We start from the raw sequence: 11,204 nt of genomic DNA, 5'->3' as shown, positions 1-11,204 counted from the left end.
GTCTAATATAACGCTGAGGTCTTTAACTGTATTTGTTGGATTAACAGTGCAGCCTTCAATTTGCAGGTTATAATCCGAAATATTCTGCTCACGTGTATTTGGTCCGAAAAGTAATATTTCTGTTTTATTAGAATTTAAAAGAAGGAAATTACAAGTCATCCAATGCTTTATATCGTCGATGCACTCTGCCAATTTGGATAGTTGGAAGAAATCATCTGGTCTTGATGAGATATATAGCTGAGTATCATCTGCATAACAGTGGAAGCTANTTTGTATGTATGTGCGAGTGTTTTATAGATGTGTATGTACGCAGAGTTTGTATGTATGTGCGAGTGTTTTATAGATGTGTGTGTACGCAGAGTTTGTATGTATGTGCGAATGTTTTATAGATGTGTATGTACGCAGAGTTTGTATGTATGTGCGAGTATTGTATAGGTGTGTTTGCACGCATCGAGTTTATATGTATGCGCGAAAAAGTGTACATGCAAGCTTAACTAACATAAGATGTATTGGTATGGATTTCACATTAGTGCGCACATGTTTTTCATATGTGTTTGCTTGAACATCCAATAGTATACATGTATATGTGAGCAATGTATATATGTGTATGCACGCTTTTATATATGTATTCATAAGCGCAGTTTGATTTAAACCCTATACGGCGCCTCATAGGGGACACTTGTGGTCACCCCCATTAGATTCAATCCACAATGGAACATCCCCATGGCCCCTTTCCCACAATCACATCGATGGGCTTGTAGTTTCCAGGAAGGCATTTGTGTCCATGATACCTAAAGCAGGGCAGAGGGTAAAATGAAGCGATGCACAGGATACCGGGTGAACCGGTGTATTGTTGTACTAGAGAGGAGTGGAGTGGTGCTGCTGTAAGAAGCTTTGCAGCATTGCATAGTAATTTTGCTTAGTGCCGGGGCAGCCCAATAAATCATTCGCTTTCCCACAATCCTTCCCCTAGCACATTATTTAATTAAAGCCAGGAGACTGATGGTGCTTGGTTTGGTTTGTTCTCTCTCCACCCTTCTCTCTCTCTCTCTCTCTCTCTCTCTCTTTCTCCTGACGGCTGCTTTGTCCCTCAGAGCACCTTCTTCTTATTGCCCAATCATCTTTAGGCGTAACCTAGTTTAGATTCTGGAAACGTTGGAAAAGAAGCAGAGGTCATAACTTTTGATACTCACTGAGTAGAAGCATAAAAATGTAATTTCTAAGGAGCATCCTTGCTGGGACATGACAGCCTCTATAATATTTCTGATCTACAGCATATGCTCCGAGAGTCGCATACGTTTTGAGCACATCTTTGCATATATATCTCAAAGTGCTGTCAGTGATATTATGATTCGCTAACTTATGCCAGACTTGCATTAGACCTCCTCCGCATCTCTGCATTCACAGGGCCTCCCTCCAAATTACAGTACTGTCCTCCAAGGACATGTCTGCTGATATCAGCAATTAAATAATGTGCAAAGTGATTGATAGGTAGACTTTTTTGTGTGGTGTGAGGCGAAGTATGTTTTTTTTCTACGTGTAAGCATATATTGGTCATATACTGTTTGTATTTTGTACGGTACAGGGACGCACTGGCCCTCCTGGTCTGCCAGGGCGACAGGGACCAAGCGGATGGCAAGGACCAACTGGGCCCAAAGTGAGTCCATCCAAACCTACTGTATTTTCTTTTTTTCACAGAACAAAAATATCTTGAAATAAACTGATTTTTGCCAAAATGACACTACAGGGAACTATTAAACTGTGAATATCTCACTTTTGTATACAGGGCTTGACATTAAGCATTGTCATGTGGTTGTCCTTCGGACAAGTAAATTTGTCATTCACTTGTCCGACTACAAAAATTACTTGTCCAAAGATAAAAAAAAGATATTTCATTTGAATTATAATATAATATAATCAATATAATTGTTTCGGATTTAGATTGGTCAAGTTTGCTTCTAAGCATTTTAACTAGTGTCCGCTTTGGCCACCTGAATTTGGTTATAGGCCGTTACTCTCCGTGACTGCTATAAACTAAAGGCAAGCAGTAATTATTATTAGTGTTAAGGCTGTAAGTTAACTTCTTTTGCACATAGCACTGGTGTTAGAGAGGTTTAAAGTTTGGTAGCACAGGCAGAAATGTGCAAGTGTAGTTCATTATGAATGGGCAGATAACTGACAAAAGACATTAATGTTACATACAGATGGATAAATTAGTGCCATATCATTTTTAGATTACCTAAATTTGTTTTAATATTTCTAAGTTCTGTGTTTTTCCTTTACTATACAGTAGTGGTATATTTGTCCACATAAATTACTGTAGGATACTATAGTGTTTACTATAGAAAACTGCAGTAAAATTCTTACTATATTGTTTGTGAACTTTACTATAGTATACAGTGTTTATCCATTTACTACAAGGGCACTTCAATTTTCAATAGTAAATACTATAGTACACTACAGTATTTTTTGTCTGAATGTTCAATTTAACGGGACTTTTATTTTGACGGGTCTTTGGTAAGACTCTTGTTTGCAGATAGCTTCACTCAAACAGTAAAACGATCGTAAAATAAACTCTCAGAGCAACTCAGGAGAAGAAGTGCATGTGTTCATATCCTCATACAGTGCAGACGCAGATAGATCATCGACCATCACTCGTGTTGTATGTTAAACTGTGCACATAATTCACTCAGACACGCAGAACAGCCAGATGACATTTAAATAACAGGATTCCGCGTCCGCATGGACTCAGTGCGGTGCGCATTGATTATTGTCACACACAAACAAGCACAAACAGGCAGCTCTGTCTGATGCATATATTCTTATTATTCTACATATGTCGCACTGTATTTTTTTTCAAGTTACTTGTCCGGTCGGGCAAGTAAAATTCTCTCTCACTTGCCTATACAAAGCGTTAATGTCGAGTCGAGCCCTGGTATATAGAACCTACAACATCTCTTAATGTTAATAAAATTAATGTAGTAAGAGGTTCCTTCATAAAGCATGTTTTGTTTATTATAACACTTTTCAAATAACAGTGTCGTCGTGTAAATATGTGCATCTGGAATTGCATAAAATGAAACTTTGATTTAGAAAAAAATGTTTTAACTAGGGATGCGTGTGTAGAACAGATTTATAATATGAGATTATAATTGACATCACCCGTGTTTGTGAGTTTCCCAGGGAGAGAAAGGTGACCCTGGTCTCATGGGCATGCCGGGGGCAAGAGGACCAATTGGAACCAAGGTCTAAACTGTCTACACTTCCTGAATTATGACTGCTGTGTTGTGATTGACTTATGATACAATGTATTTAATTTGAAAATGTATTTGAATGTTAATTTCTTTGATACAGGGTTTGCCTGGATTAAAGGGCGAAAAAGTGAGTACATTATTAAATATACATTTTTCAGGTAAATAATTTGAAAAATGATTCACCCAAAAATGTGTATTCTGTCATTATTTACGCATACTTCCTACTGACATTCTTTTGTGGGACACAAAGGAGATAATTAATTAATATACAATACAACATTTATTATAATAATGGCAGTATATTATGACCCACTTGAAAGTTTAATACGTGTCAGCAAACAAAATTCTGATTTAATTCATGAAAATAAAGATACGCTTGGTTGAAAACATAATCTGAATATTAAGCAATTTCACAGTAAAATTGTGGTCGCAGTATTGATATCTTATGAAGTGAATAGTTGTCTGTTGCTGCTGTGCTTGTGAATGTTATGTGTAAACAACACACGTCCTGTCATATGGCTGAGCTATTTATGGGTAAAAATATCTGTTGTGATTCAACATTATGTTTTGAGATTTAGTCTTTGCTCTGTCCTGTTAGGGATCACAAGGTTTTAGGGGGGGGATTGGTTTAAAAGGAGATAAGGTAAGTAACTTCGGTTATTATTCAGTTTGTCTTTATTAAAAATTGATATACAGTATGCCGTTAGTCCATTTGTTTACAAAGATTGTGCTATTTTCTGTTTTAGGGATCAATGGGTGTTCCTGGAATGCTTGGCCAGAAGGTATTTAAACTTTTTAACGTATATATTTATTTATTTAACTTTTTAAAAGTAAAAAGCACAGCCTATATATTACATGTATTGTAACATGTTATCCCTGCATGTCTCAGGGTGAAATGGGCCCAAAAGGAGAACCTGGAAGCTCAGGGAATCGGGGACCCACCGGTCGCCCGGGAAAAAGAGGAAAGCAGGTGATCCATCCTGAAACACATAATAACAACATGATACAAATGCTTATGGTCTGGAAATAATGACCGGTATGAATGATGTCTAACGCAGGGCTCGAAAGGTGACAGTGGTACGATCGGGCCCATAGGAGCTCCAGGCCCTCTGGGGCCCCCTGGTCACCCTGGCCCCCCTGGACAGCCTGCCACAGGTATTATATTACATGACATTACATACCAGTGCTATCTACAACAATCCTCTGCAGGGCCACCTATGAAGCATAGTGTCCTAAAGAGATGAAAATGTGTTTATTTTGTTCATCAATCTATTTTGTCTTTGAAGGCCACATCTTAATAAAACAAATAGAATTTGTTAGTTTTGGGATCACATTGGCATTTAGCTCTCATGTGGACGTTGGTCGTCTGGGTTCCTTCAGATGATATTGCAGCATGAGACGCTGAAAGCACATGTATCTTAAATCAGTGCAGGAAATCCCACCACATGTTTATTTAGCTTCAGAAGCAACCTGATCTTTATCTTTAACAGGAGGGTGAAGCCATGACATCATATTCTTAAGCGTACAGCCGGAGTGGCCGAGCATCTTGCAGAATTACAAACATTATGTCATCACGTTATTCACAAGCAGCTGTTGTCTTGTTTTGGTTTCTGTGCATATCGACTCGATTGCTTTCTCTTCGTGATAGATGAGGGGCTTGTTTTAGTAGCTCTTAAAATCGCTCCGTTGCATCACACGGAGGAACATTTATATGCCATTAGCTAAATGCTGTTTACCGCTCTTTCAGGACTGTACATGGTACAGAAAGGGGAGAAGGGACAATCTGGCATTCCAGGTCGCTGCGGGTGCAGTGCATCCTCGAGTGTCAACAACCCCTCTGACCATCACTTGTCCTGGGGCAGTTACCCCCGAGTGCCTGCGGTAAGCCAGCAATGCGAGTGCGGTTTAGAAATTAAACCTGAATGTCTCATTGGATCAATTTTGTTTTGGATGAAATTCAACATAAGTACATTTAAGAACCGTATTTTATTTTGGCTTATTAAAGCACGAGACACTGTTTGATGAGTTAATATTTGACGTATTTACTACAGATTTTTGTGGTGAATAATGAACAAGAGCTGAACCGTCTCCAGGCTGACAATGCTCTGGCATTTCGTAAAGATCTGAGGTCTCTTTACTTCAGAGACAATAACGGCTGGATGCCAATTCAGGTAAAAGTCATAGTTGCACTTGTATTAATAGTAGTTACACTTCATTTTACAGTACATTCACTTACAGTGTTATTACAGAGTACTTATACAACAATATAAGGTTTAGATTCAGGGCTGATACCCAAAAAACTGCTATAATAATAGTAATATTACGTCTGTCAGGCGTTTAATCGCATCCAGAATAAAAGCTTGCGTTTACATTTGTCTGTGTACTTTGCATATTAATTTTGTATTTATAAACACGTACACATACATGTATATTTAAGAAAAATAAAAATATTATATATAATTTTAAAAAATTATGTATAATTTCAATTATTGGTAAATGTAAACAAATACATCAAAATATTTTCTAAATATATAAACATGTATTTGTACTGTATGTGTTTATAAATACAAAGTTAATATGCAGAGTGCACAGACATATATTACGCAAACACACAATTTTATTCTGGATGTGATAAATTATTTGTATTATCAATAAATTATTTGTTTGTTTAAACACATTTTAAAGAAATAATTGCTCTCTTGATTGATTTTGATGAACATGAAACATCTTAAAGATATAACATTCAGCCTTATGGCAAGCCGAATTAGCTTTTAATCATTATCAGGATATGCATTTTTGATATCAACAATTCAATTTTTACTAGTAAAAATTATATTTCTTGATATCAAGAATAGAATTTCTACTAGTAACAATTGCTATTTTTGATATCAGTAATTACATTTTCACTAGTAAAAATGTGAATTCTTGATATCAACAATCACGTCATCACTCACAGAAGTGTGTATTCTTGATATCAAAAATTGAATTTCAACTAGTAAAAAACGTAATTATTGATATCTGTAATTGCATTTTTACTAGTTAAATATCACAATAGGCTGCCATTCAAATTCAATTTCAGATATCAATAATTCATTTCTTACATATTAACAATCTTATTTCAGATATCAGAAATGCAATTCTTACTAGTAAAAAACATAACTTTTGATATCAATAATTGTGTGGTTACTAATGATAATGTCTATTCTTGATATCAACAATTGAATTACTACATGTAAAAATGCCAATTTATGATATCAAATATTACATTTTCACTAGTGACAATGTTAATTCTTGATATCAACAATGTGATTGTTACTAGTAAGAAAGCCATTTTAGATATCTACAATTACTCTTAGATTTAATGATATCTGAAATGCATTTCCTGATATCAGAAATACCAAATGCAACATGTTAAAATTTATTTACAGATATCAAGAATGAGCATTTCAACTAGTAAAAATTGAATTCTTGATATCAAAAATTATGTTTTTTACTAGTAAAAATTACATTTCTGATATTTGAAATAAGATTTTTAACATGTAAGAAATTAATTATTGATATCTGAAATTGAATTTGAATGGCAGTCTGTTGTGATATTTAACTAGTAAAAATGCAATTACAGATATGAAGAATAAACATTTCTGCGAGTAATGACGTGATTGCTGATATCAAGAATTCACATTTTTACTAGTGAAAATTTAATTACTGATATCAAAAATAGTAATTGTTACTAGTAGAAATTCCATTGTTGATATCAAGAATTATAATTTTTACTAGTAAAAATTGAATTGTTGATATCAAAAATGCATATCCTGAGAATGATTAAAAGCTAATTCGGCTTGCCATACAGCCTAAAATCATAATATATGTTGTTACTCTTACAGCAGGAACATAAAAAAACTTCACTATGTTTTTCCTCATAATATACAGCACATAAAGAAAGTCTACAAAATAAATTATAGTACAAAAATTTTTTAAGTACAAAAATTTGTTTAAAATTAAAGTAGAAAAAAAGTTTCTTCAAAATAACTTTTTTTGTTAACAGTATAGATATATACTAGTTTGAAATGACATAAGAGTAAGAATGGGTGAACTGTTTTCATATTTATATGCACATGGTGATTTGTTACTGCTGTGAGGTCTGTATAAAACTCTTTCGTTCCAGCTGACTCCCTTTCAGTCAATGGAGCGAGATCCTGACCAGGACGGTTTCTGTGGAGACGGCATTGTGCAGGTTGAGAATGGAGAGGAGTGTGATGATGGAAATAAGGTGGTCACAGATGGATGTGTTAGTGAGTATCAGGTTAAAACGGCAGTAACCCAGCTGACCGCTTATTCCTGAGAAACAGAAACATGCTGTGATGTGCTTCAACATTGGAATGCATCTAAAATAGGAGTGAAACCATAATCATGTCCCGCATAAAACCACTTTTATGTCTCTTTTTATGTCCCCTAAATAAAATGTCTTCTTATTATTTTTAATATTAATATAACATGAATCAGTAGTTGTATTTTATTGATTGATTCTTACATATTTGTTTCCCTCTTTATTTTTCTTTCATTCTCAGAGTGCAAATTTGCATATTGTGGGGATGGATATCGCTATGAGGATGCAGAAGAGTGTGATGGAAAAGATTTTGGGTTTCACACATGCAGATCCTTTTTGCCTGGGTAAGATTGTTTAAGAGTATTTCCGTAGAAAATATCTAAAGGACAATGTGACTATTTATTGGTCCCACTGTGATAATAAAAACAAATCATTTAATTATGTTTAAATGTTCAAAAAATTATGTAAATCTAAAAGGATGTAAAATAATAAATAACAAAGTATTTGTATTTGTATATGGTGACAAGTTTTGCACTTTTCCTTCGCCCACACTGAAAGAACAACTAGTAGGACTTACTTCATTTTAAAATAGTTAATTTGAATGTTTGCACACAGTTTTTTAATAAATCAAATTTACTGTGTGCAAAAATTTAATTGACACAAAAAATTAAGGAAATCCTACTAGATGTTCTTTCAGTGTGGGCGAAGGAAAAGTACAAAAATTGTCATCATATACAAATACTTAAACTTTACCTCATGGACCAGGAAGTTCTCAATGCATCATGGCAAACAGGTGCCGGGTGTTTAGGAAAATGTTGTGGTAGCATTTATTATTCATTTTTCGACAAAATATCTTAATAACACCATCGTTTTGTTGTCTCCAGATCTTATGGACGTCTTAAGTGCACAGCTGACTGCTTCATCGACTCCACAAACTGCAAGTATTTTACATGAGGACACAAGAAAACCACAAACAACTCATTTCATCTGGCAGGTCACGAGATCCATATAAACGACTCCGAACACCACAGATAAACTGAGAGTAGATATCATTGAAGGATTATCACAAACACATTAGCTGAACTGTTGTCATGCTGTTGAGAAGCCACGTAGCTCACTTGGGAAAGGAACACTCGGCAAAGTCGTGGTCCCTCACGCTCGCGGTCTTAAGAACTGTAGCAGGACTTCAGACACCGTTCTCGCCTCTGCCCCGGCCTGGCCACCGCGATTGGCCGCAAAGAGGAAATTGGAGAGCTAGAGGTGTCCTGGAGGTAAAGGTCTCAATACCTCGACATAGCACTGTTTCAAAGAAAAGCTGTTTTCTCATGGTCCACCTTACTTCACAAAGGGTGCTCTGTATGTGGAATGCAATACTATAGGATTTTGCATGAGGCTGTTATTGCTGCATCATTACCAAACTATGTCAAATTGAATATTATGTAGACGTGTAGACCAAATTGGTGCCAAAGGAACTCTAAGATCCCATTACTTCATTTGTTGGATGATTTAAAAAAAAATTAAGCTAATGTTTGTGCCAGTAGACTCCATGACAATTTAATACTACAGTAAGGTTGCTTAAGGTTAGAAGACCCTCCTCTTCAGGGTCTCAACGGAGGCATTTCTTGCCGTTATCTCGCAGATGTCGGCACTTAGCAAAACATTTCCATCCATATCTCAGGAAACCACTTAATCTGAACCCCTCCATCTCCAAGCATGGAGCGGGGTGCACATATTCCACTTCTTTCACTACAAGCCACTTCAATACTGTCACCTTGTCGCACGCTTCAAGAACACGCTAGTTGTCATGCGGGTCTAAAGATCTTACACTTGGGGTAAAATATAATCATATGTGAAGGCTCTCAAGCTGTTATTAAAAGTTTTGTACTGTCTGCTAATGCAGGAATAATATTCTGCTGCTATTCAGGCTAAAGACTGTTGAAGGCTGGACTGTTGATGTTGTTGTTAGTGTCCAAAAAATGATTCGTCCAGTCTGAATATACCTCAGCATATACAGTGTGCTTTAGATTTTTGTGATTACAGGACCTGAGGTGCAGAATACAGTATACAGCACTTACCTGATATATTCAGCGATAGCTCGCTTTAGTATTCAAGTTACATGACTTTTATTTTGATCGACTGCAAGCCAGTTTCTCATAAGCTATACAATGCATTTGGTACAGGAACCTCTGTGCTTATTTTCTTCAGGATTTATTTCTGTTGATTTCATGTAAAATATTATTATGGGTATGGAAATAAGTGTATTATTCTGGTGCAACTGCATGTTTGTATTATTGTATACTCTTGTTAAAAAGAGCAGAATTGCCACGTTGAAATGCATTGATGCTGTGTAGGTGCTGTTTGGCTGAACGACTGTAAAGATAAAGTGCATTTAGCTTGTGACTGACTGTTATCCTCACACTTGTACAAACTGAGGAAATATGCTAGCATCAAATATTGCACAACAATTAGAAAAAAGACTGTTTTGTCCTAATGTATTGTGAAGGCTGTTATCATTTGTATTAAATCATGTTTATACTGTCACGATATGAAATAAAGCTTGAAAAGCTATACAGAATATCTCTCCTGAATCAGCATGAATCTTTTCAAAAAAATACAAAGATCTTTTTATTGATAAATCTCTGCTCAGAAAAAGATGAAAATGATTTACCATAAATAATTTTTTATTACAAATTTAGTGTATGATTCATCTTCTAAAAGTTGTTCCAAACCTGTATACATTTCTTTGTTCTGTTGAACACAAAGATATTTGGACGAATGTTAGCAACTGACATTTCTGGGACATCATTGACTGCCATAGTAGAAAAAATTACAATGTGAAAAGTGCCCCAGAAATGTTTGCTTTCCATTATTCTTCTTCACAATATCTTCTTTTGCGTTCAACAGAACAAAAAAAAAGATACAATAATTTTTCCTACTATGGTAGTCGATGAAATGTCCGTTGCTAACATTTTTCCAAATATCTTTGTGTTCATCAGAACAAAGAACTGTATGGAACGACTTGAGGGTGAGTAAATCATGGCAGAATATTCAGTTTTGGGTGCATCCCTTAACTTGCTCTGCTTTTGAAACAACTTTCAGGACATCACATTGAAATAATTTGAACTAATAGACACACATTCTAAATGATATAAAATAAATATAGGTATTTATAATAAAAAAAGAAATATGTGTAAACTATAGCTATGAACTACTAGCTCCTCTAATGTCAATATTAGCTAATTAAATTAAGTTTGAGAACTATATTTTACTATTGAGATGTTAAGACGATCTCAAGCTTGAACTTGACCTTCAACCGCCACAACCTCAAAACACGTTCATTCAAACCCTTTCACAATCTAAAAAAATGCTAATATTTAAAAAACAAGATCTTTCCTAATAATGTTTTTTGTGTGCTGCACCCCCTGCTTCACTCAAAAAGTCTCATTAAAATGTAAATCTGAATATTTATTTTATCTTCTATTTTTAAGTCCTATTGAGTTTGGTTTTGCAAGAGAAACGAAGCAGTCACGCAAACTCGAAGATATAAAAAATCTTGTTGTAAAACCAGAAAGCGTCAGACATCTCCTTCCCCACATTTTTATAATTACCTTGAATTTATACAG

At 35.2% G+C, this 11,204-nt stretch overlaps 1 protein-coding gene across 1 annotated transcript in view; it reads left to right on the top strand.

Moving 5' to 3' along the window:
* The window catches only part of colq (collagen-like tail subunit (single strand of homotrimer) of asymmetric acetylcholinesterase), a 16,973-nt gene extending 6,830 nt beyond the window's left edge, over positions 1 to 10,143 (top strand). Inside the window, exons 6-17 of the mRNA XM_057340143.1 lie at positions 1,586 to 1,657; positions 3,184 to 3,246; positions 3,355 to 3,381; positions 3,853 to 3,897; positions 4,001 to 4,036; positions 4,144 to 4,224; positions 4,313 to 4,409; positions 5,002 to 5,135; positions 5,306 to 5,425; positions 7,420 to 7,546; positions 7,823 to 7,925; positions 8,466 to 10,143. Of these exons, the coding sequence (XP_057196126.1) occupies positions 1,586 to 1,657; positions 3,184 to 3,246; positions 3,355 to 3,381; positions 3,853 to 3,897; positions 4,001 to 4,036; positions 4,144 to 4,224; positions 4,313 to 4,409; positions 5,002 to 5,135; positions 5,306 to 5,425; positions 7,420 to 7,546; positions 7,823 to 7,925; positions 8,466 to 8,535 (975 nt within the window). The 3' untranslated portion in view covers positions 8,536 to 10,143. The remainder of the gene's footprint in view (positions 1 to 1,585; positions 1,658 to 3,183; positions 3,247 to 3,354; positions 3,382 to 3,852; positions 3,898 to 4,000; positions 4,037 to 4,143; positions 4,225 to 4,312; positions 4,410 to 5,001; positions 5,136 to 5,305; positions 5,426 to 7,419; positions 7,547 to 7,822; positions 7,926 to 8,465) is intronic.
* The last annotated feature ends 1,061 nt before the right edge of the window (positions 10,144 to 11,204 follow it).

Source organism: Triplophysa rosa, linkage group LG8 (assembly GCF_024868665.1).
Source record: "Triplophysa rosa linkage group LG8, Trosa_1v2, whole genome shotgun sequence".
NCBI lineage: Eukaryota > Metazoa > Chordata > Actinopteri > Cypriniformes > Nemacheilidae > Triplophysa > Triplophysa rosa.
Note: the sequence above shows the minus strand (reverse complement) of the source record. Positions and strands in the feature narration are given on the sequence as shown.